Source organism: Phyllostomus hastatus, unplaced genomic scaffold (assembly GCF_019186645.2).
Source record: "Phyllostomus hastatus isolate PE091 unplaced genomic scaffold, TTU_PhHast_1.1 phas_scaffold_501, whole genome shotgun sequence".
Classification (NCBI taxonomy): domain Eukaryota; kingdom Metazoa; phylum Chordata; class Mammalia; order Chiroptera; family Phyllostomidae; genus Phyllostomus; species Phyllostomus hastatus.
Genome location: NW_025334033.1, coordinates 48606021 through 48627988, shown reverse-complemented (window position 1 = coordinate 48627988; position 21968 = coordinate 48606021). Strand labels below are relative to the sequence as shown.

At 40.5% G+C, this 21968-nt stretch overlaps 1 protein-coding gene across 12 annotated transcripts in view; it reads right to left on the bottom strand.

The window, feature by feature from the left end:
- SIPA1L1 (signal induced proliferation associated 1 like 1) overlaps positions 1-21968 on the bottom strand; it is a 330102-nt gene that overhangs the window by 68645 nt on the left and 239489 nt on the right. For all 12 annotated transcript variants that reach the window (XM_045822209.1, XM_045822208.1, XM_045822219.1 and 9 more), the window contains 3 exons: positions 19991-20165; positions 11100-11203; positions 7615-7772 (listed from right to left, as the gene is read on the bottom strand). In XM_045822209.1, coding sequence (XP_045678165.1) covers positions 7615-7772; positions 11100-11203; positions 19991-20165 — 437 coding nt within the window. The remainder of the gene's footprint in view (positions 1-7614; positions 7773-11099; positions 11204-19990; positions 20166-21968) is intronic.

The window sequence follows — 21968 nt, the reverse complement described above, 5'->3', positions numbered from 1 at the left end:
TAAAGACCTCATTATTTTATTTGTCTGTCTGTCTATCTGTCTATCTATCTATCTACTTGGCTTTGTTTTTCAAAAAAAGATTACTTCTTGTGAAAACAGAATAAATTAAAAAGAGCAACCTCAGGATGTAAATGATATATTTTGTCAAAAATGCCATGAAATGGCCTATTTGTTTCAGAAATTTATTTTTTATTTTTTAAAAAGACTACCTAGTTCATTTCATGACAAAGAACGGCGGCAAGCAACACTGCATTTTTTTAACTGGAGAAAGAACTCACAGAGGCCTCCATATGCAGTATAGCCTAATTATACCAGTATTAGAGAGGCAATTTTTCCTGTCTACTGTGAACTCTCTGGCTTAAATACTGACAGCTGTATAATTTAAATCTGATCACTTTTTTTTTAAAGTCAAGCAAAGATGCTAAAATTCAGATTTGCTGGTTTTTCTAAGAGGAATCCTGGGAAGATCCAGAAATATTTAACATCTTTCATTTTTAAATTGGCAATTTCTTTTCTTGCTAATTTCACTTCAAATCGTTTTTTCTCAAGAAGCAGCTGTGATTTTATTTTAAATAAGGAGAGGAAAATACTTAGCAGGGGGTATGAATATGAGCACCACCCATCTCCTTTCCCCCTCAAAGTCACTGGCTTTCTACAGTTTTATTTATTAACTGATAGAACTTGAGACAAACATATACTGAAAACCCCACAATAATTAGAAGCCTCTACAATGAACTATGGGGAAAAGAACTGAATCCTGAACCTGTAATTACTGCTGATTCACCATGGTGGGGAGGTAAATAATACAGACACTAAAATCAGCTTCACATCATTAGAAATAGGATTCTTACTGAAGAAGGTGAGGAAGATGATACCCTAGAATGCTCTTTTCAAATAAGGGGTTTTGTTTTGGGTAAAACTAACTTTCAAGGTTATCTACAAGGTTAAAAGCTCATTGAGTTGTATGCCACGAATTCTGAATGCTTGATAATAAGGCTGCCTAAAACTAAGTAGAAAGAATATTTTTGTCTATATAAGAAGCCTTTCTAGAATTTCAGTTTGCTATATATAGGTACTTAAAATGTATTAATTTTAAATGGTTCTTGCTATTTCGGAAAGCAGACTCCAAAGGGCGTCTGCTTGGCAGTCTCATGTTCGCCATGTGTGCAACACGGCATCTCCTTAGGAACATGGACAAAGCACGCATGGACAAAGCGGGGCAGGGGGCGGATCAAGGGAGGGAGGTGGGGGTGGCTGGCGTGGGTGACGTGACAGTGGTGGGGGAAGCTGGAGACAACTGTACTCGAACAACAATTAAAAAAAAGAGGAGGGAGAGAATGGCACATTCTCTAAAATTACAGCCATGCCTTCTTTACTCAGAATTGTTGAGGACGAGGATGTTCTCTACTCAAGGAGGTTACCTAGAGGACACAGACAGAAGTTCAGAGGCTGAAACAGTCATGGAAAGTGAGCACTGGAGAGAAAGGAAACTTAGAGAATTCAATGTTCCTCAAACTCTGCCAAGAAAATCTTGAGTTCCGTCTTAAAATTCATCTTGATTTTGCATTCTACTGAAGAATATTTGTGTTCCTGTTAACACAAAGTATGTTCTGTCTCCAAAATCTTGGAGTACGACTGAGGGACCGGGAAGGTGTTCTGTGTCTCTTTCATTTGACACATCCTTGAACCTGCATTTGCACAGCTGGTACAAACTCTTCACTCCTGCAGGAAACAGAGAAGTAAAATGATTTGCCCAGAGCTTGTCAGAGAGAGCCAGGATTGGAAATTTGAGCTTCTGGACAGTCAACAGCCTGCTCTATGACAAGACCACACTTATTTTCCCTGAAAGAACATTTTTAAACCTCCTAGTCTTGAGATACTTGAAAAAGGGATCACCCACAAAAATCAGGTGGCCAAAGAGACCACCTTAGGCCGTTTCTAGTGGGCCTGGACCTTGTAACATTTGCTGACCTTGGATGAAGTAGCAGTTCTTGATACACAGAACCAATTTCAAGTTAATACATGGGAATATTACAGACACATCTGGACAGAAATCTCAATGGAAAAAAGTGAGAAGAATAAGACACCTGAACTCCTGAAACACCATGGCAACAGCAATAAACAATTCTCAGCCCAAAATTTAAAAGGAAGGGATTTAGCATTAAAACAGTAGAGGGAAGTTTCCCCTTCTTGGAGTCTGGATCAGATTTCCAGCTTTTCAAGAAAGCAGAGCTGAGCAAAGGACAGAAAAGGCCAGTGGCAGAACAAGTATGTGCCCACCAGTCTCTGCCTGGGGACTTTGGACTTCTCCCAGCATTCCTTCACCAGCACTCACTGAGCACCAACTACACACGAGGCACTGTGCTAATGTTGAGAATCAAGGATGAGACGACACAGGCTCAGCCCTCCAGAAACTCCATGTCTGGTGGGGGCTCTAACCAGTGGTCTGCATGCTCCCCTGGGGAGGTGCAAAGTGCTACTGGAAATGCTTCAGAAAAGCACTTTAGCTAGTCCTGGGAGGTAAGGGGAGCCCTCCAGAGAAAAAAGAAAAGCAGTAATTCATCAGAGGAAGGAGGGGCGGGGGAGTATGTATGAGGAGAGGCATTCCTACCCCGGAGCAGCATGTGCAAAGAGGAGGGGCAGAGCACGGTGTGTTGTGGGAGCTCTAAGTAGCTCTACACGTCTCCGGAATGAGACAGAGAGTGAGGAGAGGACTGATTGAGGGGCCGGCCAGTGGACACTGAGAGACAGGAGACCCTAGACCTGAAGGACTCCATGCTGTAGGCTTTGCTAGGCCGCCTGAACTTCACCCTAAGTGGTTTCAGTATGCACGAAGAGTGACATGCTCAGATTGTTGTCTTAGGAAGTTCAGCTATATTGGACAATAGGAATGCTAATTATCTATGGCTTGGAATAGACTTTCTGAAAGACATTTCCACCGCTTGACCCACTTTGATTTCTCCTGCTAGTTGAAGTTTCCATATTTATTTATCTTTTTTTCAAGAGAAGAAAAAGTACAGGGCATTTAATGTGCATGTAGCATACTCCCTGCCTACATGAGATGTTTATGAGATTTTAAGATGTGAAGCCACCGTCCACTGCACAGGAAGGGAAATTTAAGATCTGAGAGGTTTAACAGTCTGGTCTGATTCAAAGTGCTTTCTGGGCTACATCATACTAACTCCTTTCAACATGTATTACATTTTAACCACTGGATATGGAAATCTTTCTGAGAGGAGTAATGCATATTCCTACCTTCCCAAACACAGTTACTGACTGTAATTTAACATTTATTTCAAAGACTCAGGGTCATTATTATAAACACATTACTGTACGAGTTCTAAAATTAATAATTCTTTCATTTCATCAAACGGTGAATCAATGTTCCAATTTTCAATTAAGACACTGTAAGATTTATTAACAGCCTTTTGGTCTCAATTTCTTCCATATGAGGCCAACACATTGCAATTAATTTTATCTTAAAATTTTTTTGTTCTGTGTATTCTCCTCCACCTCTCTTTCTTATTTCTTGTAACTTATTTATCAACAAAGTTGGACTGTTTGTCACATAGAGTTGTCCAGAGTCTGATTTTGCTGAATACAAGCATGCTCCATTTTTTGTATTTCCTGTGAGTTGGCTTCTCTAGAGGTGTGATCAGATTCAGAGTCAATCTGGGGAGGTGAGGGGGGGACAGGACCAGTTCATTCACGGGGTTGTGTTCTCCCATGATGTGACATTTGTCTCTTTTGGTGATATTTGCAGTAGCCTTTCATGATTAATGCATATATCCATTAATTCATTAGTTGTTAAACATGGTGAAAAATAATTTTGTACCATTTTTGCACAGTGAGGCCCTCAGGTATATTTGTTTGGTTGTCACCAAACCAAATGACTCCAGACTGTGGTGCTTATGGAATTTGTATTTTTGATGTGAATAGTTTTTCTGCATCTCTCCCTTATCAGTCATCACTTACTGATATTTTCTGTATATCCTTGCCACTAAACAGCTCCTTTATCTTTTTGATTTGTTGCTTCTAACCTGCTCCATCAACTGAGACCAATTAAGCCCACTGTAATAGCACAAATAAAATAATAGAGACCAGAGGCTCTTTTACCAGGTATGGGCGTAAGCTTTAGTACACAGACTTGGTGATTAATTTCTTAGTTCTTGGCTCTGTCTACTACTCAAGGTTAGCTGGCCTCTGGGATTAGTTTGAATTAGTCAGTTTTTCCTACGTCAAGTTTCCAGGGAGACAGAACACCCATTTCAGGCCTCATTCCCACATCTACCACAAGGATGTTTCTCCCCTGGTTCCCCTGTTGTATCCCAGGCCTAGAAGACTGCCCGGCACATACATGACAAGGGCTGTCAAGAATGGTGAAAAATGAACGAACAACAAGAGTAAATTCTAAATTTGTCTTTCTGAGACTACCTTGTATGGTTACACTGGATACGCCTTCCTAAGACTCTGTTTATGCTGCACAGTGCTATCGGATGGCCCGGCATTCTAAGGGCCTCCACTGGCCCCTGAGCTTTCCTACAGCAGCAGCCTTCTCCCCGTGCTTTCCACTGTCCTGTGGCTGCACTTCCACACATTCTGCTGGCCACGGCGAGACCCAGTCCTTCCCCCCACTGCATCCCATCCATCCGTGCTTGGGAACACACTCCAAATCCCATTTTCTCATTAAACATTTCTTATGACTTAGGTCTGTATGGATCCCGCGCTTCTCTGCACAGTCGTAGCAAGAAGCTCCTTTGAGAAACGAACTCCGCACTTTCTCCACGGCAGGCACCAAGCAGACGTCGGCAAACCCATGTGAGTGCTCACAGTGGAGAAGGTGAGGAACAGGAGGCTTTAAAGGATCAAAAGCATTTCAATGACTGTACATCACTTAGGGATATTTACATAAACTTAAGTAAATAAAATTTAAATAACTAAATAAAACTTAATAAAATTAAATATTAGTATAAGTGAAACGAACTAAAATGAGTATAAGTTGATGCATTGCTTAACTTTTCAACCGAAGTACTCCTGATGAGAGAGGTCTACAGATTCATACTCCTAGGAGGCCAGGGAGTGGCTGAAGTATAAGAAAACTCACAGATATAAACACTCTTTGAAAACCCACATTTTATTTTACAATCGGTACAAATTTTCCATTCTACTCCCTAATATTGTACTTTTCGCAAGAAAACAAACCCCGCAGGTCCCCTCCCCCAGGCACTAGATACTACGAGGGACGTGCCCTACTTCTTCTGGGCCTCTGCTAACCTCACCGCGTGCTCCCAGGAAACAGGCCTACCTCAGCTGGAGGAGGACCGAAAAAATTAATGTGCCTTAAGTTCACAACAGGAAAAGAAGACTATTTTAGTTTCTTGTGATTCCTTCAGTGGTGTTACAAACGGACTATTTGGCTTGGATTTACAAAAGGGGAAAGTTCAGTTCACAAGCAGTGAACTGGGTCTTCACACAAGTGTGGCACCGAGGAGACTCCAGACTAGCTGCGTGTCTTCAGCGGGGGTGTTCGGGGTCCTCCTGCAGAGAGAGGCCCCCAAACCACATGTGGGGCTAAGGAGATGGGCTCTCCAGGCAACAAATTAAAAATAAGAAGACCACAGCAAAAAACATGATTATCAGGCTTGGGGGTGGGAGGTGCAGGCCTGGAAAGAACAAAGAGGTGTCACCTCTTCATCTGGCCAAGTGCTGGAGGAGGCGGAGAGGACTTCCCTCCCTATCTGTCTGTTTAGACTTGCATGGCCCCGTGTGGCTACTGAGCACTCCACTGCAGTTAGTGTGCCAAGGAGTACTAAAGTATATCGAACTTCAAACACTGACACTCGATTCAGTTATTTAAAACGCTTTTTAAAAAAGCACGTATAGAAAAATATGAGTACATGAATTTCCTTTTCCAATTGCAAATTTTAAGAAATCTAAATACAGATTATTTCCAATAAAACTGAGTATCCTGAGATGAGCAGTAAGTCTAAAATGCACCCTAGATTTCAAAGTCATAGTCCAAAAACTTAAGTATCTCAAAAACTTTAAAATTAAAAAATTACTTGTTGAAAAAATATTTAGGTATTTTCAGGTAAATAAAATATATTACTGGGTCAAAAACATATACCATTAAAATTTTAGCTATTTCTTGTTATTTGGAAAAGCATGGCTATTAAAACTATATAATTACATGTGGCTTGTATGACATTTCTATTGGCTACCAAGACTTTTGAAGAAGAATCCCTCCTTGAACGGAACTGCATAGGCTCCCACATTCCCCAACTCCCTAATGATCATTTAAAAGGTTTAGTTTTTTTATCTACAAAGCAGCATGAAATCCTTTGCAGGAACCCAGCATGTTTCAATGGCTTGGGGTATTTTCTAAATGCAAACAGTTACCCATTCCAATTTTCGTCAAATGTCCTACTTTTATTCCACACCTAACTAAAGAAGCTTTCAGAGGCCATATTCTAGAGAAGAGGCTTCAGATCTAGGTCTCCTCTGTTTATGTTTCCACCCCTGAGCTGAGGAAACCACACACCTAGCTGGTAAGTCAGCAGCGGGGGCAGCAAAGAGCCCTGCTCCACAAGGCATGGGAGGCATTACGACACTGGGCGCTAGAATGACACTAGGTGCATGGGAACTGCAGCTCTGCCCAGTGCCAGCTGACCTCAAACAAGTTACGTCTCCCCAAGGACAGTCAGCAGTAGTCCACAGTAACATTTGCTTGTTTTGCTTTTTGAACTGGCTTGCTCTACACCTCGTGTAGATGAACTTGCATTACACCTAGAATGAGGCAGTTGTGGATCACACAACAGTCCAATTACCAATCTGTTGGCCACTTTCTTCATAGGTGGCTATACTAATTCAAAAACAAATATCCAAAATTAACCAAGCCTCATTTTCCAAATTTTAGAGATTGAAAGGTATCACAAAACTTCACATTCTGAAAGGACAGGTTCATATTAGAAACATCTTCCTAAGGCCAGAACGCCCTTTCACATCTGTTTTTTGGCACCACACCCCTATCAACCCAGCACCTTCCTCCCAACACCAAGCCCCTCCAGTACTCTCACACAGGCCTCTGCAGACAGATGCCTGAATTCTGAGACCCATGAGACTGGGTCAGTGAGGGACATGGAAACAATTCCACCAAACCTTCATAAAGCACAGGAAGGCCTCTAATATTGCAGTCAGAAACCTTAGCGTGGATCAGTCCTCAGCAGGTGTTTGGGCTCTTTAAATATTTAGTAATTAAAAAAAACACAACCTTCTCTTCCCTACTTACTCTGATCATTCTTCTCTGTTCTTGCCATGCCAAAAGCAAAATATAATTAGCAGTATGAGTAATTAGTTGGTGACCAGATGGCAGGGATGAAGGACACCACCTAAGGAGGAGGTGCAAATGGAAACGGCAGGTGTCTAACCAACAGTCTGGGTAAAGCCAGAGCCATCAGGTTACGTCACCATGTGAATAAACCATCCACGTGCATAGTTTAAAGACAAAAATAAACAGTAGGAGACTTCCTACGGCCCCTTGAGAAAGCAGAGCTGGGTGGGGCCGTCTGTGTGCCCCAGGCAAGGCCCACCCAGCCTCTGCTGCGGCGCCCATACCTGTAACAGACACTGTCCGTGCAGGGGTTGTGAGCCCTGACGATGACGAAGACGTGCTGAAAGTGGGATCGGATGTTTTTCGGGCTGAATGGCTGTGCTCCAGGCTCTTGGAAAACTATTGTTACGATATCATTTCCAATGTGCCGCTTCCGTAGGAGCTAAGAGAAAAAAATAAGCAAACATAAATGATGTTTTGCTTTTTCCTCCTCAGTTCTGTTATGTAACAGTATTGAAAATATTCATTATTCAAAATTTTATTTATTTATTTATTTTTATTTGTAGACAGAGGGGAAGGGAGGGAGAAAGAGAGGCAGAGAAACATCAATGGGTGGTTGCCTCTTGTGCACCCCCTACTGGGGACCTGGCCTGCAACCCAGGCATGTGCCCTGACTGGGAATCGAACCAGAGGCCCTTTGGTTTGCAGGCCACCGCTCAATCCACACCAGCCAGGGCTAAAAACATTCATTATTAATCAGTACATATTAAGGCAGGTAATCTTTATTGTCAATATTTAGGCTGCTTTATTTCATCGAAGGAAGAATATGGAAAAGAATATTCTGAAATTTGCATAGCATATATAGCTGATTCAAATAGATCTATCCAATATTATGCCAAGTACCAGCGTCTCTAAATCCTTAGTTTCCATAACAACAGTTTTGTTCCATTTCCCTATAAGAAGGGAACTTGCCATAGGGAAAATGCTTTTTTAGAGACGAGAATGGCTGAAGTAATCACAACACAATTTATGTTCTGCTTTAATTGCTTTCATTTAAAGAAATATGGCTAAGGTGTTTTCTGATATACTTTTTGTGCCACAAACTAGGAAAGTAGAAATCAGTAATATTCTAGAATTTGTAAAGAGCAGGTTAAAATTCAAGTTTCAGCAGCTTCTTTAAGTAGCATGAAAGCGACCTGAAATCACCTTCTGTCCCACATTGCGTGGTGTTTGGGAAGGTGGCTTTCAACTTCAGGCACCTGGGTCATCCCAGGCCGTGCCTTTTCAGAAGGTGTTTACTAGATAGTTGAATCTAACATTATGAAGAAAAATTAACCAAATTTTGTATTTCTCATATTTATTATATTGAAGCTTTTATAAGGAAAATAACATGGCATTTATATAAATTGTCCACCATTGACACAAGCTTGCATTTATAAGACAAGAAAAACTCTTCAGTGACTCCAACTTATATAAACTAAGTACATACCAGTAAAATCAATGATCTAGTATTGGCTGCCAGCTGAGAGAAACAATGGCCTTTTAGATTAGGGTTGAGAATTGGGAGTTAGAATGTTCAGGAAGTGTACTTTTAACCTTTGGAATTTTAAACCATCCCAAATTAACTTCTAATGAGGCCACTTACTTCGTTTCTAAACATGACATATTATCGGAAGTTACGGACATAAAGGCTGGTCTGTACTGATTGCCATATAGAATATACCCGTTGTTAAAGACTATTAATCCACTCAGGATCACAGACATACCAAAAGCACAAACGATCTGTCTGTGTATTATGTCACTCCCGCCTACACGATGTCACTGTCTTTCTGATACATTCTGTCTTCAAACGATGGCTTCATACATAATATTAATGTCTTAATAAAGGGCCCAAGTAGAAATAAATCTATCTATCCATCTCACATTAAATATAATGAAAATACTTAAACAAATTCCTGCAAAAAGATTTTTTAAATTAAGATTCTTTCTATTTATTTTTTAGAGAGATGGGAAAGGAGGGAGAAAGAGAGGGAGAGAAACACTGATGTGACAGAGAAACACCGACTGGTTGCCTCCAGCACGCGCCCCAACCTGGGACCAAACGTGCAACCCGGGCACACTGCCCTGACTGGGAATCGAACCAGCAACCTTTCACTTTGTGGGATGACACCCAACCAACTGAGCCATACCAGTCAGGGCACAGAAAGATTGTAAAAGATGCATTCTCTCTGTTTTTCCCCACAAGCATAAAGTAATCTACATAGAAGTAAATTCTTTAGCTAGAAAACTAAAATGTCTTTTTCTTTATTATTGTTCTATTACAGTTGGCCCAATTTCCCCTCATTGCTAAAATTTCTTATTACGTAACAATATCAATTACTCTTTCATTCTAATTTAGGAAGATAATATTTCTGCCTTGATTGGACTCCAAAATTAAATAATTCCGATAGCTGTCCATTTAAATGCCAACTCACTCTGCTCAGCATTTCAACTCCTTTTGTTAGAAATAAACAATTAATTGAATCTTGTTAGTAATCAGTTAAAATAAGACTTTTTCTCCCATTTAAAGATCACTTGTTAATGTTATTAAATTTTTTGTCTATTTCTGGTCAGAAAAAGAGGTTCAGCATATTTTTCTTAGCATGATGTTTTCCTCTCAGAGAAATATAAAACTTGGAATCTGCAGAAAACAAATTGTCAACAAACTCAGATCAGGGACTTCATCTTAAAATTGGCTTATTTCAGAGTTACAGATGATTCACTGCTTTGCTTCCTAATTCTGATTACTTTGGTACTCATAAGAGGCAAAACTTTATTACCCAGATTTATGATTTAATCAAGCCCAAAGTGACAAAGTGTTAGATGAGACCGGCATTTGGCTAAGTCTGAAGCAGGAGGCTGCGATCCATGCTGCAGCGGGCCTGCATTCTGTCAGCACAAACACTGACGGTAACACAGTCCATGCCCATTTCAAGGTCAGAAGTAATATTGGATTCCTTGTGTTTATAATAGCCACTGAAAGGAGGGTAGCTCTGGTTCTTTTAAATTTCAGTTTGGTGTTATTTATTTTGAAATAGTTTTTTAAAACAACAACTACCATATATCCTAAAACAATACTTACTGTCAGTTTCCATTTTGCTCTGTAATATTCGGTCCCTTCTTAGTTTCCACACTGTAGTTTCTCAGTGGCTACATTTTAGCAATAGGCATTGTGCTTTTAGATATTTTATAAAGAAACTCTGTGTATGATATGCATAAATGCAATTGTTATATATCTTCCTTACTATCTCCTGACAAACATGTTAAGAAAAAACACTTTTCTGAGATCCCATTGACACTCTACTTTTTCTCCAGGTTAGTTTCTCCTTTACAGTACGAAATGAAACCTCAGTACTTTCCTGCTCTGTACATTGGCCTCTTGAGATGAAACTTCACCCACTCACACACGTTCTTTGCAACCCTGCGGAGTCATCTAATCAGCATGATTTCAACTTGTTCTCTTCAGATTTCATAAAAACCTCAGTCTCCGTGGGCGAAAAGCAAACTATTAATTCACAAAGCCACCCAGCTGGCTGTTAACCTAGAATTTGTGTCTCTTCATTTGTTTTCAACTCATTTGCTATTTCTTCCTTCCACAATGTACAGTTTCCTGCTGCTGCGGCAGGTGCAACATTAAATTCTGGTTTAACATTTTATAAACTTGCCATTTAGGCTTCTGGGGGAAATAACTCAAGGGCGAAGAAACTCAGATAACACAAGGACCTCTTACCTGTTGCTTGTTGTTGGGTGTGTATGGCAGCATGGTAGAGACGTGAAACATAATTTCATAGTCTTTGTAGGTTGTGTACAGAGAATGGGTTCCAGTGGAGTCAGCTACAGGAAAAAATAAAATAAAATAAAATGCAAGGATGATGAGATGACTAGAAGAACAGGGAAAATAGTTAACATAAGAGAACTACCTCAAAACAAGAAGAGGAGATGGTTTAGGATGAGAAGATCCTAACAAGATCTAGAACAGGCGTTCTTACCCATTTTTTAGTACTTGATTCCCTTTGGCAGTCTAGTGAAGCTAATAGACTCCTTCTCCAAATAATATTTATAAATGCATGAAATAAAATACATAAGGTTTCAACAGAAATCAATTATATTGAGACTTCAGTTTTCAAAGTAATTTGAAAATAGGATACACTCACAAAAGATTTATATAACACGTTTTAGCAGCTGGTCTAATAACTATTATAAATTTGAAGTGGTGATACAATATTTTACAATATCTACAACAACCTACAATATGATATGAAAAGACCTGTGCTTTCTTTTGACAGTAAAATAACAGGTAGAGCTTACACTAACTACTCTGGTTTGTTGCCTACATTGGTAATAGAAGGAAATGCTGAATTTTAATTAGGGGCTGTGGACCCTGAGAGAGACAATACCTACCAAGAAGGACTCCTAATGGCCACCTGGGCTCAAATTTGAAAACAGAGCCTAGCGGTTCTTTCTAAACTGGAGCCTCTCATGTAAGCCATGCTTTACAGAGAAGCCTGAACCAAACGGCCTGCCTGCACTGTGTTCCTGCCTTCCAGCCAACTCTTATAAAGGAGTTCCTGGAATCATATTTCAACAAGTAGAACTGAGATTTCCCCTGTCTGTTAGCATCTTTTCCAACCAATAGCCAATAGAACTGAGACATTCCCCATCCAAACAGAGCTGCACAGCTATATCCCCATTAGCATCTTCTCCATCCAATCAGGACAGTGCTTTTTGCACCAATCAAACTATAAGGATTTGCAGTCCTCATCTGCATGAGGACAGACCAAACAGTCCAGGGTAGGAATTTCTCTCTATGTAAGTCAGCTTCCCTCCAACTCAGGGAATGAACTTCTCTTTCCACAGAAGACTGAATTTTCCCAGCTAGAGCTGAAACACCAAAGACAAAACACCAAAGGCAAAACAATAAAGACACCTCTCCGGACCAGCGTGGAGAAGAGCTGGCAGAGCTGTCTAGCCAGAGAGGGGCCTCGCCTCATGGCCATATCATTCCACAGCCATGCTGTACCATAACTGAGCTGTGTGCACTGAATAGTTTCCTTCCTCACCACACTCCGAATTCGGGAATCCTGCTGGTGCTGAATTGGCATCGCAAACATCGGTTGACAGGGTCAATGAAAATAAATGTGAAATTATTTCCCATGTAAGTTCATAGATTTCTGACTTCTTCTCACAGACATCAAGTTAAGAACATCTTTTCAAATATTTCTGATTCAAGCAATAAAACTATTTTGTTCTTAACAAACAGATGGGAATTTACCAAGATTCTAACAATGAATGACGTAGGTATTATAGCAATGTCTGACAATTTTTTAGGAATGTGTTCTACACTCATCTTCCTTAGGGGAGAACAAAAGTGACATTTACCCCCTTAGTCATTAATAAATCAATGTGCCCTAAATACCTGGAAACCCGAGAATTACCAATTGCTCAATTGAAAGGAAATAACTTTAGATTCAAAGGACCTGGACTTCCAGGCTGCTGAATGAAAGAAGTGCGTTCATTCTGGGTCAACTCAAGCCTCCCTCAACCATAAGTCTGAGGACCAAAACACTTCACTGAATTTTCGAGAATGATGCTGCAAGACAAGGCCTCTGGCATATATCGAAAGGGTGGTAAGTCGAAAAATTTGGCATGCACGGGGTCTCCTGGGGAGCTAGTTTAAAAGACAAATTGCCATGCCCCACCCCCAGGAACACTGCTCACTAAGAGTAGGGCTGGGTAGAGAAATCTATTTTAATACACACCCCCAGGGAGACTGTAATGCAGTAGTTCCACTGCCCTTAGGCGAGGTTCCAAGAATAGACCACAGGGGTAACCAGCAGACACCTGTAAAGGAGGTCTAGAGCCCTGAGTTTCAACCTTGAGCTTCTTGGAGGATCTGACTTTTGAAGCCGACGTAAAATGCGAAGGGTTTTAAGAACAAGCTAAAAGAAGAAGACTCCTTTTCAAAAGTTGCAAATATATGTACCAACATATATAACTCTCCAAGAAAAATACCTTCTAGAAGTTAATTATTGCCACCACACACCCCCCCCCCACACACACCCACACACACCCCTACTAATTACTACAATGAATAACTGAACTATTTAAGACAAGTCTTGAGTCTGAAGAACTTATCTATCACTAAGATTCCTTGCTATAAATACCTCTAGAACAAATTAGTACATTTTAAAACTTTAAAGTGAATGTGTCAGCTTTGACGTGTACTTACATGTGTTTCAAGTCAATTTTAAGCAAAATTAATGAACTAGGAAAAAAAAAACTGTCATCCACTACTCATTTCAGATAGACACTCTGCTTTACATGTCTAGCTCTAAGAGGAAGATGTCGCCAGAGGGGAAAGCGCAAGGAAGACACCCCTGAGGGCGCTCTGTAGTTCTGCTGGTGTCCTTCCTCGCCCTCCGTCTGCCTCGCTCCACACAGCGTGTGCTGTGTCACCGGCCTTTCTCGGGAGACCTCAGAAAGCCCCAGTTTTGTTGATGATTTTAAACAGTGTGGAAACAGTTGCAAACGTTTTAAAGATGAAACTAGGGCCAAAACAATGAAACTTTCCTTTCTTTTCAGAAAGGAATTTCCAAATCTTGAAATTACTGTGTACACAGTAGAATTTGCTAGGCTTTACCAGAGAGAACGGAAAATGAGGTTTTGTTATATTCACTAACGAATAAGGCACCCAATGTTGTTATTATATTTTTAATAACCTTAAAACCCTGAAACCATGAAAAATTTAACAGAATGACAATCAGAAAAATGACAAGAATCATTTTTTCTTTGTATGGAGGGTATATTGAGTTCATTTTTAAGGGAAAATATGCTTGTAGAAGAGGAATGAAAAGACGATAATGATCCTTCATGTCTGTATGGAGCTTTAAAACTTAAACAGTAAGTCTGGGCAGCATGTGGGTCATCTTGATAATCGTGTCATTTGCCTCCAAGTCATCCTCCTGCGAGTGGTTAATTTCCACTAATAAGGCCAGCACTCTATGCTAAGCCACGGGAAGTAAAATTTCTAATATTCAAACTAGATGATAAGATGACACCGAGTAATTGAGCAATGATGAGAATATTCTTCTTAGCTGCTTTGAAAGGTACAGATAAGTGAAAATGTCCTACACATTTGGTGGGCATTTCTACTGGAAGATGGTATGAACAGGTTAATAAGTTTGGAGAGCGATTTCAGATACGGTCAATGTCATATTCATCCTTGACTTCTCTTTAGGCTCAGCTCTTTTGCTTTTAGTTAATCTAAAACTTGGAGGATAAAGGTCTATGTGTATGAATCTGAATCAGGCAAAAGCTAATTAGACTTTTATATAACCATTTGCTGGTTACTAATGGATATGTCTGAGTTAAGAAAAGGTAAATGAAAGAAACCAAGCCTATGCAACTGATTTTTGGAAAGTTCCTAGTTTTAAATATTTGTGAACACAAGGAGAAAAGTAATCTCATTAAATAAACACATGTAGAGTAATAAAATCAACAGAATGAAGAAAGCTTAAGCTCCGTTTATTAATGCCCTGGCCACTGGAAAACACATCAAATGCCAAAACAAAAATCAGACAGGCTGTGGGTCTGACTCTTGCCGCAGTCTGAAACATTATGATGGGTAGCTGGCTGCCGGGGGCCGTCCACCGCAGACCCCCAGAGCTCCTGTCCATGCAACCTTGCCTCAGGGTCTGAAGTCAACGCTCAGAAACCCAGCCAGGGCCATGCTCTGATCCTGGGAACACTGGCCCACATTTGTGAGGAGGCAGGCACACTTCTGCCCTGTGGTACTCTTTCTTTCACTCACCAATGACGTATGTGGGAAAGTCAGGAATTGCACCTGAATTCCATCTACCAGATTCACTAATATTTTTTCAGTGTACCTTTAGCCATGACCAGGAGACGAGTTAACTTTACGTCAATGTCATCAGGATAAGATCAAGCAGAGTCTGTACCACCCTTCTCCACGACAGGCACACTCATACTCTGTCAGTACAACGGATCTGTGAGTGTGCACATCAATGAGCCTGGGACTCCAGGCTTCTCAAAACTGAGAGGAAAGGACAAGAGAAGGTGCGAGGCTGACACTTAGGAATCGGCCACTACTACTTTCTACCTCCTGCTCACGTTGCAAGATGGCTGCAATGACCTGGATTCCCAACTTGGAAGTAAGAAGATCTGAATCTGAATGCCAGTAGCATCATTTGCTAAATTACCACAATCAAGTCCCTTTACCTGTCTGCTCCTGTGTAATCTCACTGTGCTGAGGATTAAGTGAAATAATGTATATGAAAAGCTATAGTCCATAAAAGATATTCAAGAAATGTACAGATTAGAATTTAGAATTTTGTGCAGGTAAAAAGCATCGTTTCCTTAAGTAGGGCCTTTTATATATTTTAATTTCTTTGCCAAGTGCATCTCAGGAACACTTAAAGACAAAGAACCTTACACTATAATACAATTCAGAGTTAGGAGGCTAAAAAAGACTCCTTTTCTCATTAGTCTCTGGGACGCCAAGTAGCCCTTGTCATGTGCAAAGCTTTTAAAGATGCTAGTTTCATCGTTTTCCTTATCAAAGGTTAGATATTCCAAATAAAGAAGGGTTTATTTTCTTTATGAAAAGTCTAAGTGTCTTCTAAGACCCTGAATCTCAATAGTGTTTTAGCAACACACACTGTTAAAAGATGGGAGAAGCAACAGACATTCACTAATATTGTAGCGAATTAATGAAGTCTTTGCAGGAATGACTAACAAAGGGCTTCTCAGCCTCCTCTGTGCTGACTTGACAAACAAGCCTCAGGCAGAAACGAATTTCCAAAATAATAATCCATATTCACGGGTAAAAATGAGGGTGGTCTCCAGCTTTCAAATAACAAATGGCTTGGTGGGAAGTTTATTTTTGTATTTACTTCAGTATGAGTGGATTGTTAAGTATCTATAGGGATTATGTCATCCAAACAAGGAAACAAGAAAAGGAACCAAAAAATCTACTACTGGGAATCCCTTCATTATAGAACTGTTCTAACCCCTGACACATTTGTAGCTTAATTGTTAGAACTCCTTATTTCTGAGATGGGAAAATGGACTTTGTATAAAAAAGGGGAAAAAGAAGAAATGGTTGAATAATTCCATCAGTTCTTCCTTCCCTAAGCCCCTCCCTCCTTCACCAAAGCACTAGAATCTGAATACAGTTACAATACAGGGCAAGGTGGACTGTCTCAGGAGATGAACTGGGTATTTTCAGTCCAAGGGCCGAGAGAATGGAAGACACAGCCACAAGGCAGAGCTCTGGGCTTCGCTGTCCTTAATTCTACATTATGCTTTCTCCGAGTACTTCTTAACTGTACCACTAGGATCTGTTTGTTTTCCCTAACACTTACTAGCTGTCTAACCTTTGACTTGTTGGTTAATCTAAAAAAAAAAAAATCTGTAAAATGGGGCTAACTGATACCTACCAGGGTCTGTGGAGATTACATGAGATGGCATCTGTAAAAAGTATCAGGGACTTCCCTTTCCTGCCACGGCAGTACTTACTATAGAGCTTCAAATAGCTCTAGTAGTACTTACTATAGAGGTTCAAATCTGCACAGGGGTCCCCCACAATATGCAGGCTGCATATTAAACTGCACATACATAGAATGACATTCCAAAGCAATGCAAAGAAAAACTATTAGTGAAAGAACCACTACCAGAGAATTGTAAGGCAAGCAATTCTCACGGCTCACATGGGGATGACCAGAGTAGAGACACCTCATTGGATAGGCAGGTATTCACACCCAAGAAAAGTCCTGCCTTAGCAGGAGAGCTAAATCAGTCAGAAAGGAGTGGCTGTTCTAGGTATGCTTCAATAAAGCTTCAGAGCAAGATTCATACAGATCAGGCTGTTCTGGAAGTAATTTAACTGCCTACCAGAACAAAACTCAACACTCTTTAAAGAAGATAACAGACCCTGGCTAGCGTAGATCAGTGGATTGAGCGTGGGCTGTGAACCAAAGTGTCACAGGTTCGATTCCCAGTGAGGGTACATGCCTGGGTTGCAGGCCATGGCCCCCAGCAACCACACATTGATGTTTCTCTCTCTCTCTCTTTCTCCCTCCCTTCCCTCTCTAAAAAATAAATAAAATCTTAAAAAAAAAGTGGAAAAAAAAGAAGATAACAAAATCCATACATTCTACAGTTAAACATTTATATTTATAATGTTCACTATCCAATCAAAAATAACCACACATGTGAGGCAGAAAAATCTAACTCAAAAGCAGGAGAATATTCCAAATGACAGAGATGATGGAATTAGCACACGAAGACTTCAAAAGCAGCTATTATAAATATGTTCAGGATTTAAAGGACAATATGAACATAATGAAGAGAAAAAGGGAAATATAAGAAAAGAGAATTAAGTGTAACTGAAAATTACAATATTCTAAGTGAAAATTTCATTGAATTGGATTAACAGCAGATTAAGACACTGTGGAAGAAAAGAAAAACTCAGTGAATTTGCATATATATTAATAGGAATTATGCAAACAAAAAACAGAAAAAAACAGTTAAAAATTAAGGGAAGGGGAGGCAGAAAAAATAGAGAAATGCAGATTGACAAATAATGTTTTAATTTGATAAAAACTACAAATCCAGAGATCCACGTGGCATCTACACTGTCACGTGTAGATGTTCTCATTCTCTAGGAATGCTTGTTCTGGGAAGCATTTTCTCTTTTTAAGGATTACACTGAAAGAAAAGTTTCTTGACACAAAATCAAATTAGATGAACTGTGGCGATACTACCTCACAGCACATGGAGCCAAGTCTCCTCTCACCTCTGGGTGTGCCGTAGCCAGTAAGGGGCTGCTGGGGTGTGCCGAGGCTGGCTGGTCCCTATTTCTGTGGTCTGTTATCAGTTAATACCTGTTTAAATGATGAGACTAATGGTCCCCTCTAGTTTGTGACCCTATTAACTTGGAGTAGGAGAGATAAATATACATACTGTCTTCTAAAGGGCTTTAGAATAAAAACACTTTCCTACTTTTCATTCACTTTAGGAAACTAGGCACTCTGAAGGGACAGAAAACTATGAGCTCTTCTCCAAAGCTACGCTCTGAAAGCTCACAAGAAGCCTTAAAGGAGAGTAGTTTAGTGAAAAGGAACCATTCCCTGCTGAGTGTTGTAAATACCTAGAAACCTGTGCCATCCAGGCTCACATCCCTCTAGCCTTTACGGTCACTGAGATATTGGGGCAAAACGCCCACAGAATGATTATTTTGCTTATTCTGCTGCCTTACTCGGTGCCATGGTGCTTAAGTATGGCCTTGCTATACATTTGTCATGTAGTTTTTCATCATCAAGAGGGGGCTGGGAATGTGTAAACACACAAATAATAGATAATCTTATTGACTCCCAGTGTGGCCGTTCATTCGCAGAATCAGGGTGCTTATTGCATTCTCTTCCCCGACCCGTCTGATAGCTCTCGGTGGTGATGACAACTCACAGGACACAACAAACTGGGACAACCAGAATGGTCTGTGCAGAGTAGATGTCAGAAGATCTGGACAAAGGAGTTTAAGGACAAACTGAGATTTAAAGGACATACTGAGATTTAAAATTGTGTGCAGTTGCAAGCAGAGCATGGAATGCTAAAATAATATTTTAAGGTCTAGGCTATCTATGGGTTTTAACAGTCTCCCTCACATGTCGTTTCCAAGTCGGCAACAGCAAAACCATGGCAACAGGAAATTCTTCCCGCAGTAGTTTATGAATGCTTTTCTGTTTTCATGACTCAACTTCTTATTTAATTTCCTGTGCGGAAAATCAGAGAGATTACTACAGACTGCAATATGGATGTGTGAATCCAAAGACCCTCTCAAAGACAAAGGTCGGAGATGTCGATGGACGGATCTAGAGACAAATCTGAAAATTGCTCCCATGCACCCACGCAGCAGGAGTCCACATCCCCTAGTCAAAATGGGTACCTGTGAACTCAACTATTTTCTTAGTGACTTGGGCAGTGAGCATGGACAACCCTGCATGCTCATGAGCAGTAAGTAAACAGACTGCTTCATTATTGTGCTTTTAATCAACACATTTTATGAGCCAAATTAATACTGACTCTACGAAGCCTATTTTCTTAAGAGATTTGATGGTGGACAATAATAATAGAAAATAAGCTAACAAAAACTTCCTAGATATTACAAGAATACAAAAATGAATAAAAACTATGCAAAGGCTGACTCAAAGAGAAACATGAGGCTCATGAAATGAATTAATGCAAGTTGAAAATTCTAGGGCTTACGACCAGATGGTCATAAGTTGCTAGAGTTTTTAATCACTTGAACATTCCGCTAAATACAGTGAGATTTATGCCACACTGTCCAAGAAGCAGATCTGCACCCACTACTGTATTCCATCCACTCCTCCGACAACACTGGTTTTCAGTCTGACCCTCGCCGCTCTGATTATGGCCTTTGCTTGTTCTGCAGCCACATCCCTCCCTCTCTGGCTTCCCCTCCTCCATCACTGGGAGTTTTCTGCAACAAGTGGCAGCGTTGTTTTATGCGCAGTTTAGCAGGTGGACATCAACACAGCAGGAGGAAAATAAACCCAGTAAGGGCGTGTAAGTATTTCTTACTTTTGGTGTCAAGCTGTGCACGATACTTCTCGAATCCTTTGAGCCGAACACGTTCTCCCAACAGCTGAAGGAACTCTTCAAAGGCTGGGCCGGCTGATTCATTGTTGTACATCTCTTCTTCTGTGCTCTGTCCAGCTTTGCAGTACATGATGCCGACTTTTTGCTGATAGTTTAGCTGTGAAGGCAGGCAACACAATACAAATAAACAGACGCTCATCCACTTTGGCCCCCTTAAGTGCTACTAAGTCCTGCAGAGCAGATGCCCACCAAAGCGCTAACATCTCTAATCTCTTGAAAACCTTCTGTTTTAATTCTTCTGTTTCTATTCCAAACAATACAGTAGAGCAAGTATCTGTAATTATAAGCCTTCATGAATTACGAGAAAAGGCCAGAGTAATAAAATCTCATGCATGTGAAGATCATGCATCATTAGAACAGATGTTGATACTTAAGGGAATTTCTGCTGATGGATTACAAAGTACAAGATAAGGCTATAAACAAAAGGCAATTCTTTTTCAATGATCTCCCCACCCCCTGCCCCAACTTTTAGAAGGAAGGCCTTTACAAATTTAAAAGCAGAAGCTTACTTTACCAAAGATACTTTAAAATACATTGTTTTGCCCTACAAAGCTCTCTAATGTCCTTGCAGTTTTTTTGTTTTGTTTTGTTTTGGGGTTTTTTTTTGGTAAAATTGGAAGACATCTTCCAATGCTATTTTTCTAATATACTAAATTATAAACCTCAGTTATATCTTTGTTAGAGCACTAGCTTCATCGACGATGCCCTTTTCAAATATTTTTCTAAAAGATGAGGGACTGGATAGAAACTGTAAGAGGGCCCCATAACCGCAAATCAGCGAGGGGTAAATATTCCTTCTGCAGATACAGTTATAACGAAGCATTCAGGAGATTTAAATCTGTTAATCAAAACATTTATTCAGCACTGAAAGGTCTAATCATTTTGCAAACCAATTTTAAGGTGGTGTTAGTCATTTAAGAAGAAATGAGTTTTCAATACAAAAATTTGGAGTTTTTGATTTTGCAGTGAAACCAGGGCCACCCACACCACTGAGGCCCCTTCCCCCAGAGGCACCGCCACTGCTGCTCCAGGGCATTCTCATCCCATAAACGGGCAGGGGGAGGGACGAGGCAAAATTGTAATCCCTAGCATTTAATGAACACTCACTATATGTCAATCACTATGTTCCTGTTTAACATTAGCTTATCCTTACAACAGCCCATAAAGCAAATATCACTCCTGTCTGACAGAAAAGCAAAGAGAACGGAGGAGAAAGTAGCCAGCAGGGAGAGCCATGTGGTCACGAGGGCCGGCCCTGTGACAGGCTCTGCTGAACACACCAGCCAGGCCTTAGCGCAGCTGGTCCTGCTCCTCTCCTACCACCGCAACACACAGCCCCTTAGGCGCCACCCAAAAGCTGAAAGATAAAAGCCAAGTTTAAAGCAAACACATTTAGCAGCAAAACGTGACAGGAGCTGGCACAAAATACTTTTAATTTATTCTTCTTTGTGTAAATATTCGATTTTCACCCCTGGAGAAATATTAACCTGTTTGATTGTGGGGTGCTGTCCCCAATCCCACTGGGAACATTACTATATGCTACGTGCATTTTATTCCCTGGCTAAAACCTAGACGTTTCTGAATTCTGAAACATATCCAGCTCTTCACATTTTATACAAGGGACTGTGAACCTGAACAACTCTTTTCAACGTTTCAAGTCAAATGTTTACGAATAGTGATAACACAGAACATGTCACGGGGCGGGGAGGATCTTTCTTGCCTCCCCTCCACTGCCTGCTTCCTAGCTGACCAGGTGGCTTGGCAGCCTTTACATGACCCGTGGACCTGAGGGCTGCCCAAAAGTTCTGAACTGTACCCGGCCTGCTCCAGGAATCAGGAGGTAAAATCCCAAGGTTGAAACTTGCAAATATACTGATATATTGGAAAATTTTTAAAATAG